We start from the raw sequence: 15,336 nt of genomic DNA, 5'->3' as shown, positions 1-15,336 counted from the left end.
GTCACTACCAGATGCCTCCAAGGCAGCATCTGGGTGGGTGCTGACACCTCCCTGCAGTGCTTTCTCAGCACTCTGTGGCTCTCTGCCCTCTGTCCCAGCTCTTGGTTAAGCTACAGCCATGGAATTTTCCTCTGTGCATTTGTCCAGAGGATTCTCTCCTTGTTTGTCAGGTCTCCCCTGTGCAGGACATGGAGATGTTGTTTCCTGGGCTTCTCGGGGCTGTGTTCCCACTCTGGAGCTTGCCAGCCTAAGGTGGAATCACTGTCACTTTTAGCAGGAACAGTTAGAGATGAAATGAAGGCATTTAATCTGTTGATTAACTTTTGAACACAAATTGCAAAGCTTAGAGAGCGTTTCACAAGGTAAAAGGCAATTTTTGGCCCAGCCTGGGGCTCTTTCAGGTGTTGGTGCTTTGAAACCTGCTAAGAAGTAGTGGGAGAGGTGACTGACCTCTGTTAGAGCAAACATTTCATCTTAGTAATGAAGAATGGATTTTCATGAGGGCTTCCATGAGTGTTCTTGCAGGCCCATGTCCAACCCAGAGATCGTCCAAGGGTTTGAGGAGGACAAAAGCAAAGCCTGCTCTGTTGGAGGCCCTTCCCACTGGTACCAGCAGTGTCCAGCAGAATGGCCACAAACTGAAGGGAGCCATGAAATCCCCTCTCCCAGATGGCACTAAATATACAGAGCATTTGGGGGGATGATAGATCTTTATTCAGGGGCTGTTCTGGGGTGTGACTCTTGGATGGTGTTTATAGTGAGCAGGGAGAGGGGAAAGGAGCCCCAGTGTGCTGGAAACAGCCAGGAGGTTTGTAGGGGATTTTTGGAAGATCCACTTCAAGGAGCTGAGTGTGAGAGAGCTGAAACATCCCTCAGATAACCCCAAATTCCTGTGTCCCAAGTGGGACCCTTCCTGCTGTTCCCAGAGCAGCACCAGTGGTGGCTGTGCTGGAGATGCCCCAGGAGCTCCTTCCTGAGCCAGGGCAGTGATGCCTTTTCCTGGTCTTAAAATCAGGAGTCAGACACAGTTAGAAGGGGAAAAGGGATTTTACCTTGGTATTTATTTTAAGGATCCTTAAGTGCACACGCCCAGGTCATATGCATCGAAATGCACCCCACTGAATATGCCCAAAAGATTGGGTATGACATTATAGGTTTTACTAATTAGCAGATCTATCAAAGATTCCCCAATGAGAGGCTCAAGTGAGCCCCTCTCCCCAAGGAGCCTTCCCCTGGATGGTTCTATCTTGGTTTACAGAATAGGTTCTGGAGAGGACCTTGGGGTCTGGGACACACTGATCCCTGGCTACAAAGCTTCTAAAATGTTGAGTCTCTTAGCTTGACAAACAAGTCCAAGAATGTAGGCAAAAAGCACTGAGAAAACAGAAGTTGTAAAAAGGTATAACGGGTATAAAAGAAAAGGCAAAAATCTTCATGGCATCAGCAGAAAGGCTGGAGCATTCCCTGCTCCAGGAATTCCTGCTCCTCTGGAGCTGTGAGCTTTGCTGCTGAAGGTTATTGCTGAGTGCAGCCTGGCTTCTCCAGCCTGGGGGCAGTTGGGAAATGTCTTCCTTGGGATGGATTAGTTAACTCTGAGCTTTTCTTAAGTATCCTTTTAATCCATCAGACTGAATGCTGTTTGTCCTGCAGTTATTTCTCTTCCTGGTATTTTTAGAAACTGGCATATCTCTAGTTGTACAATTGGTGCTGGGAGAAGGGATATTTTTAATGGGATGTGTTTTCTGCACCTAATGAAGCAGCAAAGAAATAAATGACTCTTGTCAAAATACAGGGGGAAATATGAAAATTCCCAGTCAGATTAGTTACTATTTATTGTCTCTGTGTGTCTTCTGTACCTCTATTTAACCAGCAGAGTGAGCAAGCCAAAGCTTTGGTGTTTGCAGATTGTTGTGTTTTTTAATTGGAGGATTAGTATCTCAAAGTAGAAATATTTCACAAAGAATGGAATATTCTCTGAGAGGAATATGGTTATAGGTGTGTGGGGCTGAAAAGCTGCCTCTAATGGGAATGAGGGCAGGCTGGGTGGGACACTGCCATCATTTGCTGCCTGTCACTTTCTGGTGGCACTGACAGCTCAAATAAATGTGGGGATTCTGACCATGGAGTCATGAGGTTCTGCCACTGACCCTGCTCTCTTTGTCCATTGGGAGATTCTGTGGTTTAATGAGCTGATCAGGCCACAGATTAGTCCTTTTTGGTTTTTCCCTGTTATGCCAATGCTCATCCAGCCCTGAGTTATGTTTTTATTTTATTTATTTAACATTTTTTGTGTGAATTCCTTTCCTTGCTTCATTGAAACTTTATAGGTGAATGCTGAGCAGGTATTAGATGATCTTTTGAGTAGTTTAAAAAATACTGGATCTGTTTGAAATTTTTGTTGTTGCATAAGTTTTCCCATAACTTCGGGGTTTTTTTTATAGTCAGGAACATTGAAAAATCCTGGGATTATACTAGCAGTATAAACACCAGTTTGCCACAATTCTGCATCAGAGAACAAAAGAGCCAGAGATGAAAAGTCCTCTTCTCCACCATCACGTGTCTTTGCTCTTGTCCTTCTGCTCTGTGAGCAGAACCTTCTCTCTTCCTTGCTGAAGTTTTTTATACCCCAGGGTCACTTAAAAAAATTATTTTAGGATTTAATGTCTTTAAAAAGAAAGCTCATCCTGCAGCAGAGCTGTAGAAGTGAAAGTTCATGGAAGTTAATGAAGAGTTGGGAAGGAATTGTTCCCTGGGAGGGTGGGCAGGCCCTGGCACAGGGTGCCCAGAGCAGCTGGGGCTGCCCCTGGATCCCTGGCAGTGTCCGAGGCCAGGCTGGACATTGGGGCTTGGAGCAGCCTGGGACAGTGGGAGGTGTCCCTGCCCTGGCAGGGGATGGAATGGGATGAGCTTGAAGGTCCCTTCCAACCCAAACCATTCCAGGATTCCATGACCTGCAAACCCTGAGAGCACTGGCAGAGCTGGCTCAGGGCTGGGCTTCCTGTCCTGGTGGTGTCAGGGGATGAAGCTCTTGGAGCTGCTGGAGCTGATCCCAGAGCTCCTGGTAGGAAGTGGAGCAAGAGCCAGAAGGCTCTGTCTGCCTTTCCAGAGGGTGATCTTTAACTGAATTTATCTGGGGAACAGGAGGTGGTAGCAGCTATTCTTGGAAGGCTGAGGGAGGCTGTTGGCCATCAGCATCAGCTAAAGGGCATCTTCCAGCTCCAAGAAATGAGAATATTAAGAAATAACTGTTAATTAGAAGTATTTTGTCCATGGGTAAGACCACTGCCAGGATCAGGAGAAATGTAGAGGCTCAGCATTATAAATATCACTTGCAACAAGGGAAGCCCGGTGGCTGGTGCTGAGTGGGAGAGATTTTTCTTTGATATTAAATAAAGGGCTCTTTGTAAATGCCTCTTCCCCTGCTTTAATCACTCTGACTACTGTCAGAGACCTAATCCCTATTTTAGGTGCAGCACTAATTCCATCTCCTCTGAAGCTGTGGGTAGCAGTCTATAGTTAGTTAGGTTGGCACACTGTCCTCAGCACATCAAACCCAGAGTGAAGATGTGAATGAAGCTGACGCTTCATCATTGGGTTTGTGCTCAGCCTTTTACATTCCCCCACATTTCCTGTTCCCATCCTTGTTCTTGATGATCTTTTTTTATCCTTGCACTTGTGTTCTCTGGGCAGATCCCTGACAGAAATTGGAAAGCAGCTGGACATGACAATGGAGGCTGATCCTGCTGCTCTTTAAATCACTGTGAGAGTAAAGCCAAGGCCAGATGTTGCTCACAGCTGCTTTAACAGCTGGCAGCTCTGAGGCTGTTCCATGTGTGTGCCTGGGAATGATGCCCTGTTCTCGGAGAAGATGTTTGTTAAATCACAGAGAACATGCAGAGAGAGAAAATATTTCATCTCATAGAAATATTTCATCCAGTGAAACCCCATTTAATTTAAGAGGGATTCATTGGGGTTTGAAGGCTTCTTTTACATTTTAACTATGATGTAATATATTAAGCATTGAATTTTGTTGAGATTTGTTAGGATTTCACAGCAACAGCCTGGTTATGGACAAATATTATGGCCATAATGCCATAAAGTTTAGGGATTTTCATCATTTTCTATGTAGGTTACTACATAGGTGAAATAATGCTGTTGAAATGGGGGGAAAAAAAGGAATCCATGAAAGCTTAATTGCAGGATCTATGTGTTAGAAGAGCTGAGTTGAAGGGTTGGTGTGCAGGGATCTGCAGTGCTTTAAGAAACCTGATGTGGTTTGGTTTTGCTGGCTGGTGCAGAGTCTGTACCAGTTAAATGCTGGTCCATAACACATCCCCATAACTGACTCTGGGAGTGACAAACAGTGGACCCCAATCCATAGAAGGTGTTGATAGCTCTTGAACATGTGCCTGACTGAACCTTGCTGCAGTCCCAGAGAATCCCAGGCACGATTTTCTGCTTCCACTGAGGCAGAGAAAAGCTTTTTAGTCTGGGAGAAAAATTAGGTGTGATCCCCAAATGAGAAGAGATGGATGAAGGAATTCCTCTACCATGGATTTATGGTTTCCTTCCCACACCACTGAACCACAGAGGTGCTGTGGGAAGGATGGTGAAGAGGAAGATAACTCATAACATCTTTTTTTAGTTAAAAAAATAAATAGAATAGAGCTGCACCATCCATGTCCTTGTGCAGAGGCTGAGGCCTGTGCTGGGCACGCTGCTGTGGGGCTGGTTTTGGGGCACAGGGGAAGCAATGCACATTCTTGCAGGGCCTGATTGCAGGGGTTGCTGCTGCTTTGGGGTTTACTCAGTGTAAATTTACCACACAAGGAGCTCCTGGTTGTAGATTTTGCAGTTGTTTCTCTCAACACTTCATGCACCTGTGATGCTTGCAGCATGTCAGCTCTAAACTCTGGAGTATGATGTCTCTGGAATTGCAGCCTTAATGCTCACATTCCCATGGATTCTGCCCTATATTTACCTTTGAAATGCCTTTTTTTTTTTTTTCCCCTCTTTTTAGGTTATGAACTCAGTGTTTAAGACCATTCTAGACTTGACATACCCAATAACCTCTATGTTTTCTGGAGCAGCTTTTAACAACAGCATCAACAACATCTTCAAAGATAAGCAGATAGAGGTAGGTTGTTTATTCACCTTATGGGTAGGAAATTATGTCCTTGTGTTCTGTTGGAGCAGAAATAGCTTTTTTCCATGTTAATATGGAAATCTGGAGCTGTTGGGTGGCTGAAAACGTGGTGAAACTGTGAATGTGGTGTTACATGACTGCAGGAAGGAGCCTGTTCTTTTTGGTGGATTTAGAAAACACAAACTGTAGATGATTTGTAGCTATTTCAGTTTGACAAAGGGATCCCATTGTCTGAGAGAAGAAGTGAAAATTGTGACTCTGAAGAAGAACAGCTGAGACTGCTTCATCATTATTTTTCTGCAAATCAGGTCTCAGAGACCTTCAGGGCACACCAGAGAAGGGCTCCAATTGGGTTGCAATGGGTTTGGCTTTTTTGAATTTTACTTTCGAAGCTGGAGTGAATTTTCTGAGCAGCCCACTGAAAGCTGCAATAATGGCAGAGTCCTTTGTGTCCTGGTTTGCACCTGGGGACCTTTTGTAGTTGCTGGGTGTTGTGTGGTCCACCTGGGCCAAGAGCCACCTTTGGAATCCACCTCTCCTCCATCCCTCAGCAGCAGCAGATTGTAAAGCACGTTGTCAGTGTTTGTCTTCCTACATTACCCAGCTCAGGGAGTGTTTGGGTAGCCTTGGAATTTCACCTGATTTGCAATTTTAACCAAATTATTCCTGTGTTCGCATCCTTGTGATGAAAGATCATGTAGCAAATTAACACTGTATATACTTTAAATATATTTGGTAAAAATAATCCACAACGTTCCCTACCTAAATGCAAGGATGAAAGTAAGTGATTAATCATCATGTGGATTAAAATAGCAGTTTGCTGTGCAGAGGGGAGGGTGCTGGAGACAAACAGGTTTTAGAGAATCATGGAACCATCAAGGTTGGAAAAGGCCTCTAAGATCCCTGAGTCCAACAATTCCCCCAGCACTGACAAGGCCACCACTGACCCCTGTCCCCAGGTGCCACATCCCCAGGCTTTTGAGCACTTCCAGTGACTCCACCACTTCCCTGGACAGCTGTTCCAATGCCTGACCATCCTTTCCATGAAGAAATTTTTCCTGCTATCCAACCTAAACCTCCCCTGGTGCAACTCGAGGCCGTTTCTGTCTGTCCCTGCTTTGGATTCCAGCAGTCAGTTCATTGTACTTCCTTTTTAAGATGCAGCAGATTCCTTCCTTAGGAATTTTAACAGCTGTAGCTGCATATTCTGGTCTTCCCTTGCAGTCACACGAAGGTTTTGTGCAAGAGAAATCCAGTTCTGAGGCATCCACCAGCATCATCTCTGTGCACGTGTGCTGACCATCACAGCCCCTCAGCCTGTGCCCAGGGTTTCCTCATGTGGGAAGAAGTATTCCCTCAGATAAATAAGGAAAAATGTTGTGTATCTCAATCAGGAAAGTCAGGAGAGGGTTATTCCTTCATTGCAATTCCCACTATCAGTGCAGGGTAACCAGTCCTGGAACTGGGAGCTGCCCCAGGGTAAAGGGAGACTGAGAAAGTAACAGGAGCTGAGCCAGGAACCTTGAAAAAAATATGTTCTCAAAGCATTTAAGGCATCCAAACTGCAAACATCCATCTTTTCTCCCTAGCTGGGGTGGGTTTGGGTGGGTAGCAATGATTTCCACCTGGAAATTCCTATCAATAAAAATTAATTACAGCCTTACAAGCAGAGGTTGTGTTTGGGTGCTTGGCCACAACTGCTCCTTCCTGAGAAGATCTGCAGTGATCCCAGGAAAACCTTGGGAACTTCCTGCCCAAGGGGCTGACCCTCGTGGCTCTAGAAAAGTGAAAATTCAGAAGTTCTGGGCCAGATCCTCCTTTTTTGCTGCTGTGGCTGTGAGGTGACACCCCTGTGCTTCCCACACGAGTCCTCACCCCTCTCCCACACGGGAGCTGGGAGCAGGAGCACTTACACTGAACTGTTATTTCTGACACTGAAAGGGAGGTTTCCATTTTCTCTGAAATTTGCTCTCTGCCAACCCTTGTAACGTGGGTGTCTCCTGACTCCCAGCACTGCTGCTCATGTGGGGGCCCTGGTGACAAAAACCCCATCACAGGCACTTCCCAAGCAGGGATCATCCACGTGGGTCCCTCAGGGAGCACACAGAAACCCAGGGTGGGGCACTTGGACACACAAACCCAGGTCAGGGTGCTTGAAAGAAATTTCTCAAGAAATAGAGCTATTTTCCTCTCAAATTACCCATCCTGTTGTGAGAACATCAGCCTCTGGAATTTTTATTCTCCATGCCAGAATTCTTATCCCCGTGCCAAAATGCCCTTGTAAATCATCTCAGCTGGGGGTTCAGGTGTGAGGAATCAGACAAGACTTTTATTAAGTCCTGTTTCAGATTTGAATGATGCCCTGATCCAGAATGAGTGGAACAATCCCTGAGCACTGAGATTTTATTGCTGCGTGGGAGGGCTCGGGTTAGTTTGCTTGGTGCAGGTGTTTGCATGAGCATGAAAGGAGGTGTCAGAGAGGCTTCTTTCCCATTCCCCTGTTTTTCCTCAATATGTGGTTGATGCACTGAGAACTGCAATCCCCAGAATATCTCCAGCATGGAGAGGAACCTTCATACTCTTGTGATCACACTTTATTCACCCCCTTTCCTCTGGCATTTACACCTGGGTTGTGATAGTGGTGCAGTGTCTGAGTTCTCCCCAGTCCCACCAGCTCTGCAGAGCTGCTGAAGAGATGAAACTCATCAGAAAAAAAGCCCTGCTTCTTGGCAGGGCAGAATTTCAGATTGAACAGCCCAGAAATCACACCAGGAGTTGCAGCCCAACCACTGAGGGAGGGCTTCCAGCTCCAGTGGTCCTGGAGTCCAAACCTGTGTTTGGTTTGAGTTTAAGGCCCATCAAAGCTGTGCTGGAGAAGGCCCAAACACTGTGTCCAGTGACCAAAGGCTGCTTGGGAGAGCAGCTTTTCCTCTTGAGCCTTGATTCAGCTTTTCTGATTGACGGAGCAGCATCAGCTGTTCCCTGGGCAGAAGCTCAGTTTACTCAGACAAGTCCTCCTCCTCCTTCCCCTTGGCAGCTACCGTTTCACCAAGCACCATGGAAACTTTCCAAAACTGTCCTCTCCCCAGCAAAGCCCTGCACAGTTGGGAGGTCACCTTCCCCTTTGCTTTTTCCAGCTGGTGGGAGGTGAGACACAGCTGAAACCAGAGGGAGAACTTCCCCTGCCAGGAGCAGGGCTGGGTGCTTTGTTCTGGCCCCATTGAATAAACTCCCAAAGCTCTTGGCTTGGCCATTCTTTTTGTGTCTCACCCTCCTTCTGTTCCACACTCCCCACTGTTGTGTTACCCTGCAGGACCTCAGGCAGCCTCTAGAATCTTCTTGGAGATCGACCTTGCAGGGTCCTTTGTTCCTGTAGCCAATGCTCCAGAGTTTGGTGTTGTCCTCTTTGGTTCCAGGAAATGTTGGGTCTGCATTTCCTGCTGAAATGACCCCATGCTCCATCACCAGGAGGTACAAATTGAACATTGTTCAGTCAGGAGGCCATGGATCATGTTCTTCATGTCCTCCAGCACTAAACGGCCTCGGAATCCCTTGGGATGGGAGTGACCATCAGACCCCCATCCTTCACCTGAAATTAAAATAAAGCCACCCCCAGAGGGTGGCTCTGGTTTGTGTGAGGAGCTCTCTGTGCTGCCTCTGCACGCTCTTCTGGGACAAGGGCTTCTTGCTATTGCAAAAAGGAAATGAGGATTTTTGTCTGCCTTGGTTCTGAATGAATTATTTGTATGAGAGACAAATTTATGGATTTAAACACCGGGCTGAGGGTTTTCTCTCCATCCATGCAGGCGTGTGTAGCTCTGTCTGGTAAGGTCTGGAGGTTGTTGCTCTGGTGTGTGTCAGGCAGAGGATGTGGTTAAGTGCAAGGTCACAGATTTAGTGAAATTGGGACTCCTCTGTTGCAGGATCTGTGGATTCCTTACTTCACCATCACCACCGACATCACTGCCTCAGCCATGAGGGTGCACAGGGATGGTGAGTGTGCACGTGGCCTCTCCAGGCCTTAAATCATCCTGTGGGACTTCAGGGTCACCCCTTATTCCTGGAATTTGTCTCACCTTTAAATTTGTCTTTCCTTTTGTTTCTCCCTTCTCTGTTGCTCGTGAGCACCAAACTGTGGTTGTACACAGGACACAAACTACAGGGCTGCTGGGAAGGAATTAAATGAGATGCTGCATTCCCTGTTTGAGGAGAAAATGGGTCCATTGGCACCTTCTGTGTCCTTGAAGCATCCTTAAAGTGAAGTGCAGGTGTTTTAGCCATAAATCAGACTTAAAGCAACCGAAACCTTTGAAGATTCAAATTCCCCTAAATGCAGCTGTCTTCCCCCAGAGCAGACTCTGCCTGAAGCAGGGACTGGGTTAGGCTCTCATTTGTGGCCAGTCCTTTGTGTTTCTCACTGAGTGAAGAGGGGAGGAGGATCTGAGGTGCCTGGGATGTGTCCCTGCCTTTGCCTTTTGTCTGTCTGGGGTAACAGGGCAGTGACTCAGGCTGCAGTGGAGGCCTCCAGGTGCCCCAGATATTCCTGGGGGGAGCTGCAGCCTTTGCTGCCACATCTCTGATGTTTGTCCTTGGAGCTGGCACAGGTCACTCTGTCCATTCCTGCCATTCCTGGGGGGGTTATGGAGCTGCTGAAGGACTCTGGGCTTTGGTCAGGGCAGCTAAAACAAGCAAAAAAAGAATTAACCCTTCTCAGAGGTTTTGGATTCCCATTCCACAGCAGGTTAAGCCAGTTGAGGTCAGGAAACTCACTCCATCCAGCTGCTTGTCCCTGTGGAAGTTTAATGGAGGGATAGGAATCAGCTGGAGAGTGGTTACGGTTGTCTCCACGGAATGGAGATAAATTAAGTTCCCAGCTGCTGCCATTTCCCATCTTGGTTTGGTCTGTGAGGTGTAACACACATCAGCAGTTTCCTTGGGTGGAAGTTCTGCTAAAACTATGACTATTAACCCCCAAATGTGCCAGTATTAACCTGTGCTAGCAGCAGGAGTGCTGAGGTTGTAATTAGAGACAGAGCTGTTACCTGTTTGAAAAAGAAAAGAAAAAAAAAATCAATTCCCAGGGAATTTGCTGGGAAGAGTTGCTGTTGGAAGCACCAAGCAGTTAATTACTGAGCAGTGAGTTAACACTGCAAGGCTCACTTGTTCCTGGTATTTTAAAGATTCACTTCTCAGACAAGCCTCTTGGCCTGTGGAAATGCAGTGTCTTCCCAATTTGGCTGATGCAAATGTTAAGAGAAAAATCAGCGTGTAAGAGCCTTAAAGCAGAATGTTTTACAGGAAACACATCCAATCGATTTCTACTTGACTAAACTTTGTTTGTAACAACATAAAGGATTATAGCTGCTCCTTACAGGACCAACAGAAATGGCCCAAGAGAAGATAATGGTCCCCACCAGGCATTTGCAGTGGTTTCACAAGTGAAAACATTTGCTTGTTGCAGAGGAGGGAAAATAGAATTTTGGGGGTTCTACAGCTTGTATTTTTCAGGTTCAGGTCCTGCTAAAAGCCAGAGGTTTGTGGATCTCTGTAGAACACAGTGGCTTCAGCTGCACTTCTTCTGTCCATCCCTCTGTCCTCAGGAGAAACCTTTGCCTTCCCTCCTCAGCCCCAGCTCCACAAAGCCCTGGTGCTGCCTGCAGTCAGGAACATGCTGAGATCTCACAGAAGGCAGTAAATATGAGGGATGGGCTTAAAACCATGGATTCTAGGGCTTTTGCCTGATGTCTGCATAGTCTTTGCTTTGTCCTAGCCAGTATTAGGCTATATAAAATAATAAACTGCTTTAATAATTTCCTCACAGTGTTCTGAGGAAAGCCTCTATCTCTTGATTATTTTAATGAGTGCACCAGCCTCCCCACTGCGTGGCAGTAATTAATGCTGGGTAATTAATGCTGCTGCCCTCCCTGCAGGCTCCCTGTGGAGGTACGTCCGTGCCAGCATGTCCCTGTCGGGGTACATGCCCCCCCTCTGTGACCCCAAGGATGGCCATCTCCTCATGGATGGAGGCTACATCAACAACCTGCCAGGTAGGAGCACAGCTCTTGGGGGATGAAATTCCCAGAACTGCCCATCAAACAGCCTGCAAGTCTTGGGCCTCTTGCTTTTTCCCTCAAACACAGAGAAATCTCACAGACACCTTTAACCTTATGCTGCTTACGTGGAGTCCTTGCTCTCAGTTTCCTGGGTGTTTCCTTTATCTTGGCTTTATTAACAGTATTTTTTAATTTAGTATTTCCTGTTAATTCTGAACACACAACTCCCAGCCAATTCTGAATTATTTTAGTGCTTGCTGAAGGGAGAGAGTAGGAATCAAACCACAGACATACAGCCTACCTTGGAGTTTCTCTTCAATCTGTTAATTAAGAAATAATTCTGAGAGAGCAACAGCATTTGCTGCTCAGGCTGGTGTCACCTGGAGCACGTGGCAGTGGGGGAATCACGGGGCCATGGAAGGAGGGGTGTGGGATGAGGTCTGAAGCCAGCAGGGCCCAAGGGTGTGAGCTGGCAGTGTTTGGGATGTGTTCTGTGTCAGGTTTCACGGCAGTCAGGAGGGTGGGTGGCTCAGGGGGTGGCCAAGGCAGCAGAGCCCCGTGGGCTCACTGCAGTTTGTGACTGTGCACGGGGAGGAACCTCAGGTAGAGAGTCCCCACCCAAGCAACCCGAGTGATTTACATCTTCCTGTCACACCCTGACTTTATTTTTCCATCAGGGCTTTATTTACCTAAAACCCAGAAATGGAAATGGCACAAAATAGATGCCCCAGATCAGCATCTGGCACTCCCTGTGTCTGTAAGCAGAGGTGTGAATTGCAAACCAAAGCTCCACAGCTGGGGAGGGCAAAGAGCAGACACGGGTGACTCTGGGTGGGAAACACACAATAGACTGAAGGAGCCCAGGAGTGTAAATCCAAGGTACAGAACAGATCTGATTTAAAGAAGTGTCTAAATTAAGCCTCTAAATTGGCTCTTCAGAGCTGTGGTTTTCCTACGCAAAACTATTCTGGAAACTGCAACTATCTTGGACTCTGGGGGTGTGAAAGAAATATAAATTCATTCTGTGAGGTTCATGTCCTTCTCTTCCCTCCCTTGGCGCTTCCCTAAATCCTCACCCATATCCAAAGACTGCAGCTCGTCCTTTTACTGACCTTGAAGTAGGAAGTGTTGCCTCATTTCTCTCCCACTTTCAAATGTGAATCTTTCTCTTGGATCCTGGAGCTGTTCTCAGGCTGACATCCAGCCTCTCCTTGCTGGCAGGTCCCTGTGCTGCTCCTCCTGTTGCCCTGCAGGGCTGGCACTGCTGCCTCCCCTCTCTAAGGCACTGCCACTTGTTCTCTCTGCAGGTCCCCCAGGTCTTTTTTTAGAATTACTGTGGGTTTGATGTGCTCTATCCCATTATTCCCAATGCGGTGTCACTGCTCTGGTGCTGTGTCCCACCCCCTGTCCCCTGCTGCCTCAGGTCATCCCACTGAGCTGGGGCAAAACATCCCCTGCCAGTGATGTCCCCCAGCAGTTCAACAGTGGGGACTCATCCTGGGGTCACACAGGGCTTGATTTGGGATCCCTCCCTCCACATGAAGCCTCCCTGAGCGAGGATGGTCTGGGCAGAGCTGCTGCACATGTTCATAATGGAATCACAGAATTGTTTAGGCTGAAGTTCCCTCTAAGATTATCGAATCCAACCATTCCCCCAGCACTAACCCATGTCCCCAAGTGCCACATCCACCTGGCTTTTGAATCCTGCAGCGATGAGCACTGATGGTCACTTCTGTCAGGCTGCTCACTCATGGTAGGTGCGACCTCAGGTCATGCACCTGAGCCATGTAGATCTGTACCTGCACCTGTGTGCACCTGGGAGCAGCAGCAGGGAGGGCAGAGGGGCTCTGACACCTCCTGTCCCCAGCTGACGTGGCCAGGTCCATGGGGGCCAAGGTGGTGATCGCCATCGACGTGGGCAGCCGGGACGAGACCGACCTCACCAACTACGGCGACTGCCTGTCCGGCTGGTGGCTGCTCTGGAAGAGGTGGAACCCCCTGGCTGAGAAAGTCAAGGTACTGGGGGCTAGACTGGAATGGCAGCTGGTTTTCCAGAGCAGTGGGAATAGTGGGAGAAATGGGAAGCTTCCCTCTGTTGTTCAGGGAGCAGGTCTGTGACAGTTTCGTTGTTTCACTGGATTTGAGTTCTTGGGCAGAGAACTGGGCAGTGCCCTCACACCACGGGGAAGGCAGTGATTGGGAGGGGGCTGGCAGAATTCTTAGAGCAAAGAAACCTTTTCTTGGAGCTGCATACGTTCTGATAAAGTCAGAATTTATTAATTTTACCAATAAAAGTAGTGAATCTGTCCAGTTCACTTTCTATCCTGTATGTCTCTGAACAGCTGACTTAGGGAGATTTTAGCACTTGGCAGTAATTAAGTACAACTGATAAACATGGGCCTGCAGAGTATGATTTTTTTTTTAAATTATTATTATTATTATTATTTTCCTTCTGTTGCATGTAATCAGGCCAACTCTGTTCCTTATTCTGCATTTCCTAAATTACCTGGCTGTGCAGCTGTCCCCCAAGTGAATATTGATTTTAATTCTGTCCTCCCAATTGCATTCCCCAGTTGGAATTGGTCTCTAGTACCCAGTGAAATATTCCAACTGCCCAAATGGCAGTAGGCACCCATGGGAACACGAGATTCCTTCTGAACACCACTTTTTTTTGTACTGGTAGTGGTGAAACACTGGCCAAACAGAGGGCTGGTAGAGTTTCCATCTGTGGAGATGGTCAAAACTCAGCTGGATGTGGTTGGTCTTAGACAAGCTGCCCCAGCTGACCCTGCCTGGGCAGGAGGGATGGACTGGACAATCCCAAGGAGTCCCTGTCCACCTCAGCCATTCTGCAAAATCTCTGCCCTGGCACTGGACAGATCAGAGAATCATGGAATTACCAACTAGCTTGGGCTGGAAGGGACCTTAGAGCTCACTCAGTTCCACACCAAGGCTCCAAGCCCTGCCCAACCTGGCCTCAAACACCTGCAGGGATGGGGCATCACTGCTTTCTGCCTTGAAGGGTCACTGCACCCCTCACCTCAGCACAGATCTTTAAGTTTTGTAGATATTTCACTATATCCTGGCATGAAAATCTTGGTTCAAGCTTGAACTGTTGGAAGGCAATCCCTTTGTGCTGCTGATCACGGAGACTCCACCCTGGGGCACAGCTGGAGGTGCTGCTGTGCGAGGGCATCACCGGGTGCCCGTGTGCCAACTCGCTTCTCCCCCAGCCGGAACATGCAGAGCACGTTCTGAAATGCACTTGGAGGAGCTGAATTTGTGCCTCGTGTGCCGGGCAGGTGCTGAACATGGCCGAGATCCAGACGCGCCTGGCCTACGTGTGCTGCGTGCGGCAGCTGGAGATGGTGAAGAACAGCGACTACTGCGAGTACATCCGGCCCCCCATCGACCGCTACGGCACCCTGGACTTCGGCAAGTTCGATGAGATCTGTGTAAGTGCCTCCCTGGGCAGCCCAGGGCCCCCCCATGGCTGCTCCTCACAGCTCTGCTGGTGCTAATTAGTGCTGGAGCCGGTGGACAGTGAGGGGAGTCATCTGGCACAGAGTGAATAATTGACACTCAGTAATGGTGTGGAATGATATCCCGGCCGGGAGATTGGATTAGCAGCGGGAATTGAGTTAGTAATCTCGATTATATAATGACCTGGGAAGGGATCGGTTGCCTCGCTCTGTTTCGTGGCAGTTCCTGCTCAGCTGCTTGGTGAGAGCTTGTGGGTATCTGAGCTGCTCTGGGCAGTTGGGGCTTGGCATTGGTGTGGGCTGGGCTTTGTCCTCGCTCTCCTCTCCTTATTGTAGCATGAATGATTTGCAGAAGTCTGTCAGGGGGGCCTTGAACCCTGGAAATGGAGGGAAACATGAAAATTCCTGGTTCTGTTAATGTTTTAACATTTCTATGAATAAAACATCATCCACAATTCCTCTGCACCCCTCAGAGGGTCAGGAAATGGCACCAGTGTCGGTGGAAGGACGTTGGAAAAGTGGTGCTGCCGGGTCACACATCACTGGCATTGGGTTGTGTTTGTGCCAGCATGGGCAGAGCGGGCTCCAGGGGATTGTTCTGGTGACATAACCCAGTGTTCACAGCAGAAATGTCCCTGCCCAGGCAGGGCAGCAA

At 48.0% G+C, this 15,336-nt stretch overlaps 1 protein-coding gene across 2 annotated transcripts in view; it reads left to right on the top strand.

The window, feature by feature from the left end:
* The window catches only part of PNPLA7 (patatin like domain 7, lysophospholipase), a 117,494-nt gene that overhangs the window by 91,188 nt on the left and 10,970 nt on the right, over positions 1-15,336 (top strand). For both annotated transcript variants that reach the window (XM_082295373.1, XM_082295372.1), the window contains exons 28-32: positions 5,021-5,137; positions 9,070-9,139; positions 11,077-11,193; positions 13,067-13,215; positions 14,502-14,654. In XM_082295373.1, the coding sequence (XP_082151499.1) occupies positions 5,021-5,137; positions 9,070-9,139; positions 11,077-11,193; positions 13,067-13,215; positions 14,502-14,654 (606 nt within the window). The remainder of the gene's footprint in view (positions 1-5,020; positions 5,138-9,069; positions 9,140-11,076; positions 11,194-13,066; positions 13,216-14,501; positions 14,655-15,336) is intronic.

This window comes from Coloeus monedula, assembly GCF_965178545.1.
Source record: "Coloeus monedula genome assembly, chromosome: 21".
Taxonomy (NCBI): Eukaryota; Metazoa; Chordata; class Aves; order Passeriformes; family Corvidae; genus Coloeus; species Coloeus monedula.
The sequence above is the reverse complement of the archived record's forward strand: the minus strand, read 5'-3'. Positions and strand labels throughout refer to the sequence as shown.